This window comes from Echinops telfairi, unplaced genomic scaffold (genome assembly GCF_000313985.2).
Source record: "Echinops telfairi isolate 266 unplaced genomic scaffold, ASM31398v2 ScPeMD7_7459;HRSCAF=8497, whole genome shotgun sequence".
Taxonomy (NCBI): Eukaryota; Metazoa; Chordata; class Mammalia; order Afrosoricida; family Tenrecidae; genus Echinops; species Echinops telfairi.
In genome coordinates, this window is record NW_022111359.1 from 3,191,670 (window position 1) to 3,202,759 (window position 11,090).

General features: G+C 47.9%; 1 protein-coding gene across 1 annotated transcript in view; it reads left to right on the top strand.

Annotated features, from left to right (window-relative positions):
- The first annotated feature begins 700 nt into the window (after positions 1 to 700).
- The window catches only part of LOC101664076 (zinc finger protein 555-like), a 21,790-nt gene continuing 11,400 nt past the window's right edge, over positions 701 to 11,090 (top strand). The window contains exon 1 of the mRNA XM_045300075.1: positions 701 to 760. Within this exon, the coding sequence (XP_045156010.1) occupies positions 758 to 760 (3 nt within the window). The 5' untranslated portion in view covers positions 701 to 757. The remainder of the gene's footprint in view (positions 761 to 11,090) is intronic.

The window sequence follows — 11,090 nt, forward strand, 5'->3', positions numbered from 1 at the left end:
GAGGCAAGGATGGCGAGACTCAGGTCACGGACTTTGGACGTGTTGTCTGGAGAGAGCAGTCCCTGGAGAAGGACGCCCTGCTCGGTCAAGTCGAGGGGCTGAGAAAGAGGTCGGCCCTCAAGGAGATGGACGGACAGGTGGGGCGGGCGGCTGCAACAATAGGCTCAGGTATAGGAATCATTGCGAGGGCGGGGCCGGGCCGGGTGGTGGGAGTTGGAACTGACTGGCAGCGCTGGGTAACAACGAGGAGTTTAGGGGCGGAGACTCTAGATGAAGCCTTTAGGTCTCAACCCCCGTTTCCCAGGCGACGAGGTGGAGAACGGTCGCGGCAGGGGCGGAGAAAGGGGCCCGCAGAGGTGATCCAATCAGGGGGCCGCAGAGGTGGTCCAATCAGGGGGCCGTAGGAGCGGTCCAATCAGGGGGCCGCAGAGGCGGTCCAATCAGGGGGCCGTAGGAGAGGTCCAATCAGGGGGCCGCAGAGGCGGTCCAATCAGGGGGCCGCAGGAGCGGTCCAATCAGGGGACCGCAGAGGCGGTCCAATCAGGGGCTCCGAAGGCGGTGCGGTCCTAACCGTCCAATCGCAGGCGCCGGGGCGGGGCGACGCACTGCAATCGATCGCACGCGGATGACGTCCTCGGGCGGGTCGCTGCGCACACGCGTCTGCGGTGCCCCCCCCGCCCCCCCCCGTCCGTGTTCCCTCTGCTCGTTCTCTGCGGAGCTGGCAGGACGCTCCGCGCCCCCAGAAGCGGTGCCAGAGATGGTGAGCGCTGGGCAGGGGCGACGGGCGGGAACTGCTGGGAACCGGCCCTGTGTGCAGCCCCGCTCCCGGTCCCCGGACCCGAGTCTGCGCGTCTGCGCTCGGTGGCGACCGGACCCTCGGCTCCTGCTCGCAGGGCCGGATCCATCCCAGCTCAGGGACCCCACGCGGGATGAGGGTCCAGGGTGGGAGGTGCTCGCAGGATCCGCGTTTACAGGTGTGGTGGCCCCATCCGGATGGCTGTGGGGGTCCTCAGGCGATCCGGTTTCCCCAAAGACTTCGAGATGTCTGGGATCAGCCCCCCAAACGCACGACGCAGTACCCCATTCTGTCTGTTTTTAGGGCTGGCATGAAATCTCCCCAATTTCAGCCCCCTCCTCACGTTCCCCAAGCCTGCCTCCCCTCCTCCATGTCACAGTGCCCTGTCCTCAACAACGATTTGTGAAGAAGCCGTAGGGCTTTATTTATCTCAGTCTCCACACAAAGCAATGGGTAGTTACTTTTACATGATTGATTTTCCGTCCTTGTGCGACAGTCTGACCCATTGCTTTTCCTAGTGGAAGAGTCCAGCCAATGCCATCGGCTCCAGATAAAACCTTCAGGGGAAAGGCACCCCTTGCCTCTCTGGCAATTTGACTCCTTCATGCCCAGCTTACATTCTGTCTGGAGACACAGTTTCTACCCGGCTGACAGGATGCTGGACCGCAGCCACCCTTCCTCTCGATCTTTCAGGGAGGAGACAGCCATGTCTTTCTGCCGGGGAGCCTTATGTTTCTCCCTTAGAGTAGCTGGTGAGTTCCAAACGCCGAGTGGGGTGAGCAGCCTAATGAATAACCTACTATGCCACCAGAGCCCCCCCAAACGGACCAAAGACCCCTCCCAAATCACCCCACGGAGGTGATGATGGTACAGCACTCTGAAAAGCAGCGTGCATAGTAAGCCACAGGGTGGACACAGTGGAACATTGGTGTCCAGGGTAGTTCTGACCAGAGCAGCCCAGAGTGCAGGCTGAGAGGGAGAGTGTCTGGTGTGGGGACCTGCCTGTGTCCCAGTTCAGTTCTGTCAGTCTGTGGGGGTGCCGTCTAAAACCATTGGTTCATCCATTCTCAAAAACTCACTGCCATCCAGTCGACCCTGATGCATAACCACCCTCTAGGATAAACTACAACTCCCCTGTCCCCGTGGTTTTGGAGGCTCTACATCTTTACTGGTTCCCGAGCCTCGTCTTTCTCCCACACAGCAGCTGGTGGGTTCAAACTGCTGGTCTTGTGGGTCGCAGCCCAATGTGTGATCCACTATGCCACCGGGCTCCTTTATTTGTCCATTAGAACTTCGGTTTTTCACTAAACATTCCTAATTTAAAAAAATAATAATGTACATTAAAAGAACCTGAAGGAGAAACTATTGCTAAAGAATCCCACAAGACGAATTTCAAGAAAAAGAAGTTGCAATGTTCTGATCTTTCTACTTGTTTAAAATCCTTGTTTACCTTTATTCTTCCCCAAAGTATGTCCAGTCAGTTTCTCAAGTTTGTCTTTTCTGTGCTATCAAACGGGCTTCCCAGGACTTCACTTTGAGAGAATGCAACTGGAAAAAGAATATGAGAAATGGAGGGAAATCTCTCTTCCAACGGGTCTGCAGAAACAGGAATCCCTTCCTACAAAGAATAAGGAACCCTGGTGGCGTAGTTACACATTGGGCTGCGAACTATAAGGTCAGCAGTTCAAAACCACCAGTCATTCCATGGGAAACAGACAAGGCTTTATCCTCCTGTACAAAAGTTACCGTCTCGGGGACCCATTCATTAGGCAGTTCTGCCCTGACCTACAGTTGCTGTGAGTCAGAGTCGACTTGATGGCAGGGAGGTTGGCTTTTTGGGTTCTGCAAAGAAGGTTCGGTGGAGAGACTGCTGACTTACAGAGATTCACGGAAGTCGGGTGTGGGTGTGGCAGGCGTGGCTAATTTGTTGCATTGCCTTTGATCTGGCCTTCAGATTCACGTGAAAGCCACTGAGAGGAGATTTGTGTCAACCTGGAAGGGTTGAAGTGGGATTGTTACAAAATATTTCCTATCATGGCAATCACGCCTGTCTTTTCTGGAAGAAAATTTGCACTTTTCCTTCATGAATGCTAAGAGGTGCCATGGTTTTATTGTTAATATTTATTGTCAGGACTGCGCAGCGTTTCGCTCTGTTGTGCTTAGGGTCGCCGTGGGTCGGCGCCGGCTCGATGGCACCTGACAGCAGCAGCATTTATATACAGAAACCCTGGGTGATTTTGCTGGACTCGGCACACAGCATGTTTTACAATATCTCATTTGAAATGTTAGTGGTGGTCCACATCAAATGAATAACCTTGACGACACGTCCACAGGACACCGTAGAACAGCCCCCCTGGAGTTCCTGGGGCTGGAGATCTTTCCGGAGCAGCCAGCCTCATCTTTCTCCTGGGCCCGGATGGCCTTGAACTGCTGACCTTACAGTTAACACTTTTAATGCCGCCAGGGACAGTCCAGTGCCAGTTCAGAAGCTGCTGAGGAAGCGGCATGAGGTTGGTGTTTCCAAGGGAGCTTGCTGCCACCTGTGGGTGGCCATGCAGCACAACCACAGTAGGAGCCTTTTGTGCAGAGTGAGGTTCCAGGAGAACCAAGGGAGGCTGGGTGGTCTCAGGCGGATGCCCTTGGGGACAATGTCCTTTCCCAAGCTGTCTGTCACTCACTGTCTTAGGACTGTTTCCAGACCAAAACCCCAAACTGGACTCACTGCCTTGGCGTCGATGCGGACTTGGGGTCTGAATTGGCACATACCCTTTAGCCTTTATCAGCTTGCACCTCCTGTAGGGGGCCTGTACGCATGGAGAGGAATCACCCTATCTTGCTACCTAACTTTAGGAGGGCATCTACGAAGGGCTTATGTCAGAGCCTGCTGACAAGTCGAACGGTCCTGAAAGGGGGAGTGAGGATTAAGGAAAAAAAGAGAGACAGAAAGTATTGGGAGGGCAACAGTGAATACTGAAGCCCCGAGTTAATTCTACATCTTCCTTTTATACATGCAGAAACAACCCGGGGTTACAATTAGTATATTGTGACAATATATCAGAAACTATATTCTGCCAAGTCAAGGAGTCTGTGATAAAAATTAAACATTCTGATTTCCCAGAACTTGCATACGTCCTTGTTCTTTTTCTTAGTCTCAATGTCAAACCGCAGAAGCAAACAGCAGATACTGACACCTGGGTCAGGACATCTCAGCCGTTTCAAGGCTGAGTCTTAATGGCTGTTAACAGGCTTGGGTTAATTATTTTTCTCCATTAACCTATCGGACATCTAGGTTGCTTCCTTTGTTTGGGACAATTTGAAGAGACAATAGTGCTTACAAACATTTGTCTGGGCAGGAATTCTCTTTGTTGACATTAAAAAGCTAAGGTGATAAGTTAGGGCAACATGTTCTCATCATTCGGTGCCCGTGCACAGCAGAATGAAACATTGTCTGGTCCTGCACCATCCTCACCATGGTTGCGATATCTGAGCCCATGACTGCATGCCCTGTGTCATTCTGGTTCCTCTTCTCGCTGACTCGCTCCGTCCCAAGGTTCCCCCTGATAACCTGTCTCGGCCGCATGAGGGGCAGTCTTGCCATCCTTACTTCTAAAGAGCATTCTCATTGTTCGTTTTCTTCTGGGATTTCATAGTACATTCATTCTTTGCCAACGCTAATTCCAAGGTTACAATTCTCTGGCCTTTTTAATTCATTGCCCAGCTGTCACGTGCATATGAGAGAGATGATTGGAAATACTGTGGCATGCGTAGATCCGGCGCAGCTTAGTCCTTGACGCGACATTGATGCTCTTCAACACTTTCAAGAGGGCTGGGGTAGCAGATTTACCCAATGCAGTACGTCATTTGAGTTACTGACTGCTGTTTTCATGGGTATTAATTCTGGGTCCCAGTCAAATGGAATCCTCGGGAGTTTCACTTCTTTTCCGCCATGGATCGCGATGCTGTCGAATGGTCCACTTGTGAGGATTCTTTATTTCTTTCGGTGGCAATGTCATCCACAGTGAAGACCGTAGCCTTTGTTCTTCACCAGGAACACCTCCAGTGCTCGCTACTTTCACTAAGCACGGTTGTGTCATCCGCACATTGCAGATCGCGAACGAGCCTTCCTCCAGTCTCGACGCTGCCTTCTTCTTCCTGTGGCCTAGCAGCTGATATTATGTGCTTCTCAACAGATTGAATAAGTACAGCAAAGGGATACAGCCCCGATGCGTACTTTTTGTTAATGTGTAAGAGAGTTTTATAGAGCAATTGCATATTGAGAAAACATCCTAGCCCAGTCCAGATCACGTCCATCAGTCCGATATAGGTTCATACGTCTGATACCAGCTCACACAGCACATGCAATGATGCTGAATGCAGGAAGATCACAGGCCGGTGGGTGGACAGTCCTGTGGGTCACCTATTCTGATCTTCAACCACACCGAATCCCTCTGTTCTTTTTAAGAAGGACTGCCTCTTGGCCTATGCAAAGGTTCCATATGAGCACAATGAAGTGTTCTGGAGTTTCCACTCTTGGTAATGTGATATATAATTTGTTGTGACATACACTATCAAATGCCTTTGCATAGTTAACAATAAACAACAGGTAACTGTCATTCTGGTATTCTCTGCTTGCAGCCAGCAGCCATCTGACATAAGCAACAATAATATTTGTTTCACGTCTTCTTCAGAAGCCACTTGAATTTCTGGTGTACTGTGTAACTCTTTAATTTTTTTATGTGTAACCCTTTTAAAAATTATCTTCAGCAAAAATCTCCTTGCCTGTGATAATTGCTTTATAATTTTCACATTTTGTTGGGTCACATTTTGGGGGGAGTGCTCACATATAGGGATTTCTTTCAGCTGGCTGGCCAGGTGGCGGTCTTCCAGATTTCTTGAACACCTGCAGAACTGCACCCCTTGGCTGAAACATTTCCGTGAACACTACATTCGCTTCTGGAGTCTTGTTTCTCACCAGGATTGCCAGAGGAAACTGGCCTCTAACAATCACGGGGGTCCACAGGTGCACTTGTACGGTGATCATATATGAAGATCATAGTAAAGTCATAGCGGATAGGAGAGACATGAGATAAAACAAAGGAGTCAGACACATTTTATGGTAGCATGCTCACCTCCAGGATGGTCATGATCTTAGCACCCAGGTCCGAGCAGAGAGAGGCAGGAAGAGACGAATATATTTCTGACCAAGGCTTATCTATCCTGAGGGAGCCTACAAGCCCCCCTGTTTACAGGTAACCACATATGTCACAGGAAGTGGGTGAACTAGGGGTGTACATGCAATAGGAAGGGGAGAGACTAGGGGTACACATGTGACAAGATGGCTGATCCTATATTCAAGATGGCAGCCTAACCTTGGTCTTCCTTGAGATGGCTTGACCTATTCTAAGTTTTCCTTCAGGAAAGCATTCCACTATCCTTATCAGCAGGGAGTAAGCCTCACCTATGGTGGGACAGACAATGGAGTCTGATTGCTATATATCAGTGGTTCTCAACCTTCCCTTTAATACAGTTCCTCATGTGGTGGTGAACCCCCTACCATAAAATTATTTTCATTGCTATTTCATAACTCATTTTGCTATTGTTATCAATCGTAATGTAAATATCTGATATGCAGGATGTATTTTCATGGTTACAAATTGAACATCATTAAAGCATAGTGATTCATCACAAAAACAATATGTAATTATATACTGTGAAGTATTTATTTCTAATGACAAATAAATGAAATGTGGTCTGGAAGCATGATGTGACATAGGTAACAGTCTTCACTCCGGGTACTTGTAGGTGGGCGTATCTGTATGTGGGCAGACCCACCTGGAGACGGATAGAGGAGCCATGTCTCAGTTCCTAAGACCATCTGAAATGTGTTTTCTGATGGTCTTAGACGACCCCTGTGAAAGGGTTCATTCAACCCCCAAAGGGGTCGGGACCCACAGGTTGAGACCGCTGCTCTGACTGCCCTCGGGGAGAATACTTCTAAGCAGCTGACTGCCCACCATGTGCTAACAAGCAGCAGACAACCTGGGGAAAAACCTTTCTGCACCCACACAGTATCTGTGGCCCTGGTAAAAGTATTAAAAGTAAAGTTTGAACTTCTTCCTTCAGCACCATCGGTTCATGACCATCTAGTAGCCTCTGCAATGGTTGACTGCTCTTTTTGCTATAGTGATTCTGTGTATTCTTTCATATGTGTGTGTGTGTGTGTATATATATATAAAATAATTTTTTTTAAAATGCTTCCCACACCATTCAGTATTTTACCCATAGAATCTTTCAATAGCGTAACTTGATGCTTGGCTTTTTTCATCAGTTCTGTCAACATGAGAAGTTCCGTGCTCTTTCCATTAGGTTTTTGCAGCCCCAGGTCGTTGCACGCTTCATTATAATGCTGTATTGTGTCTGCCCGGGTGCCCCTTTAAATCTCTGCTCAGCTTTTCCTCCATCGTTCCTTCCATTCTCTTCAGCTTTTCTCGGTTCCAGGCACGTTTCCGAGTCTCTTCTACACCCTCATCGGTCTTCTCCTGCTTCCTCTCTTTGTAAAGCGACCTTTCTCTTTCTTCATGGATAGTGTGCTCCATGTTCATCTCACAACGCCTTTGCTGTTTGGTCAACAGCGTTGCACACATCAAATCTGTTCTTGAAATCAAGTATAATATGCTCAAGGTCATACTCAGACTCTTGTCTTAATTTTCATCAACTTCAGTCTGCACTTGCACATGAGCAGTGAAGGGTCTGTTGCAAAGTCAGCCCCTGGCTTTGTTCCGTCTGTTACTGAGCTTTTCCATCATCTCTTTCCACAGATATAGTTGATTTGATTCCTATGTATTCCACCCTGGAGATCCACATGTATATCTATAGTTGCTGCTTGTGTTGTTGAAAAACATACTTTTAATAAATAAATCATTGGTCTTGCTGAATTCTATCATGCGATTTCCATCTTTGTTTCTGTCACCAGTACTATCAGTTGTATTAGTCTGGATTCTTTAGAGAAACAAATCCACCGAAACTCATGTATAAGAGAGTGTTTTATATAAAGGTTAAGTGGACATCAAGAAAACATCCCAACCCAGTGCTGCCCAAGCCCACAAGTCCAACATTAACCCATATGTCCGTCACCAATCCACAAAGTCCTCCTCCAGCTCACAAACCACATACTACAACACTGACTGCATGAGGAAAGCCGAATCAGTGAACGTGTTAGCATCTCAAAGCTGGCAGGGGTCTCCACATGGCTGCTCCAGCACCCAGGGCTGCATCGGGGTAGGTCCATGCAGCTTCTCCTTGGGGGTGTCTTGCAGGAAGTGAGTCTTGCCAGCTGAAGCAGGGAACTGGCTAAGGCAGCTGCACCCTGGTCTGACCATCACAAAACAAGAGACCCCAGAACTTTAAAAGCGAGGCTCACTGAGCCATTTATCTCTCTGCCCTTCAATTAACCCCACATGTGTTTATCTGCCAGGTTGGCACAATAAACTTTAACTAACTTATCGTTCCATCTTCTTTTACAATGTTTGCATTCCAATCACCAACACTTATGAATGCGCTTTGAGTGCGTGTTTGATAAATTTCAGATTGCAGACGTTGGTAAAAAAATCTTCCATGTTTACATCTTGGGTATTAGTGAATAGTGTAATACTCCTGTTAGCTGGGCCTCCATGTAGGTGCGTGGGTATTAATGCTATCACTGACAGCATTGTCCTTCGGGTTAGATCTTGAAATGTTCTTTCTGACAGTAACGTAGTTCTGTTCCTTTTCAATTTGTGATTCCTCATGTAATAGACCTTTTGATTAAAACAAACAAAAAACTCCTTATTTTGAGTTAGGTGAAGGTTTACAGGGTAGATCATAGTTTTGTATCCAACGATTCATATACATTCTAATTAGACTGTATGATTTTCTGATTCAAAATGCTACTACCAGTCCATTTCAGCTCACTAATACCTAGGCTATCAATCTTCAAGCATTCCATTTCAACTTCCGATTTTCCTAGATTCCTATTTCTTCCACTCTACCCACCGTTATTAGAAGAGACCTGTCCTTGGAAAAAGGACCTCATGCTTGGTCAAGTGGAGGATCGCGAGGAGGAGGAAGGCCGTCAAGGCGGAGGACTACACAGTAGCTGCAGCAGTGGGCTCAAGCACAACAGTGATTGGGAGGGTGGTGCAGGGCCGAGCGGTGTCCTCTCTGTTGTGCAGAGGGACACTGGGAGTGGGAAGTGGCCCCACTCACGGATATGTGCAGCCACTCTCATTTTCAGTTATGCCACACCAACAGATGAAGGTCTTCAAAACTTTCCTCCATCCAGGCCGTTAAAACGGACTCGACTTTGAGGAGACACCTCTTCCCCAGTCATATTTTAAGTGCCTTCCAAACGGATGAGCTTGCCTTCCAGGACTCTATCAGTTAATGTTCCACTGGAATTCATAAGGTTTCCACTGGCCACTTTTTTTTTTCTTCCCAGAAATAGATCACCAGGGCCTCCATCCTAGTTCATCTTAAATTGGAAGCTCCACTGGTGACTGTTCACCGTGGGCGACCCTGCTGGTATCTAAAGTCCCAGTGGCATAGCTTCCTGCATCACAGCAACATGCATGCTGCCACCGTGCGATACACTGAACGATGAGTCGTGGACAGTTACCGTAACATTTATGATTTTAGCAGTTTTAAAATATATAATTCAGTGAGTACAATTTTGTAAGCCCCTCCCACTGGAGCTACATGGGTTGCACTAAATTCCTCCAGCAGTGGGTTGGGCCAGCACATGAAATGGTACATATCAGACTTATTATAGATTCAGTTCCCAATTGTCATTCTTGGCAGATGATTCCAGAAGCCCCCTCTGCTGAGCATGAACCTAAACTCCAGACTCCCAGAAGGAACACAGGAATGCACGTTGCTTGCCTAACCCATTTAGGCACAACCTTTCACAAGGACAGTGGTGGGAACCTTCCTGAAATCCCAAGTGCTTATATACCAGCCTTCCCAGTAGAACTGTGTAATAATAAAGAATATCATACCTGCTGTGTTAACTCCTACACATTAGCGAAGGAGTATTAAAAATGATAACTGTGGAACCATAGCGGCACTGAGGTAAAAGCTGGAGTGCTAACCACAAGGTCAGTGGTTCAAATCCACCAGCTGTTTTGCAGAGAATAAAGAGGTGTTCTGTTGCCATAAAGATTTCTAGCCTCAGCAATCTTATATAGGGTCATTAGGAGTTTGACTTAGCTAGATAGCAGTAGGTTTTTGTATTTTGTAGGGCAATGATGGCTGATCCAGGGAGCTTCTTTCACTGTGTATAAATAACAGTATTCCTGTCTTCCTGCTGTTCCACTAGATAGCTAAAATCCTAGTATCATCATTGAGTCAAGGTCCAAGATTGCTAGGAAAGAAATGACTTCGCACTCAGGTAGTGGGTAGAACAATCCTTTGTTCACACAGAATGTTGGAGTTGAAGGACCTTAGTCCCTCCCTCCAGGAGCATAAAGCAGCTGGGATGGCCAAGTGCTAGAGACCAGATATCTATTGGGCCCTTAACAGTGGAGGCGCTTCCCTGAAGACGAAATCAGGACAGAGAGGCTTAGTGCACATCTTCCATTTTCAGGGAATGACTGGACCCAAACCAAAGCTCCTGGTTAGGTGACCAGGGTGAGAAATGGCCTGTGACAGGCTGTTCTCTCAAGACTCAGCAGCATTGCAAGTCAGCATTTTCTCTGCATCTTGTACCTGGGCATTAGTAGACTTGTGACTGGTTTCCACTAACAGGGCTCAGGGGGACTATGCTGCTTTATTTCATTTTTTCACTATATTCATAGGTTGGCTTGTCCAGCGAGTAGGGAGGGAAAGAGTGGCATTGGGATGTGGCTTTGTTTTCTGGTGCTGCTATAACAGAAATACCGCAGATGGACCGTTTCCCCATGAAGAACTTTGTTTTCTCAGGGTGGGAGGCCAGACGTCCCAGTCCAGGCCTTGAGCTCGAGGGGAGGCCTTCTTGCTCTTGGCTCTGAGTGAAAGCCAGGTGTCTCCAGCTTCTGCGTCCCGGCTCCTCGGAGCTCTCCATTGACTCGGCATGTGTCTTACGCTGTCGCTGGCTCTTTTGGCTTGCTTGTTGGATCTCATTACATCTCAGAAGGGATGGACTTCAATGACTCTTGCCTCACTAATATGACAAAGAGCCATAGGAATAGCTAGAGGTCAGGCTTTACAACATATATTTTGGGACCTGTTCAACCCCACAACAGAATCTAACCACTCTGGGGACTCATTTCCATCATGAAAT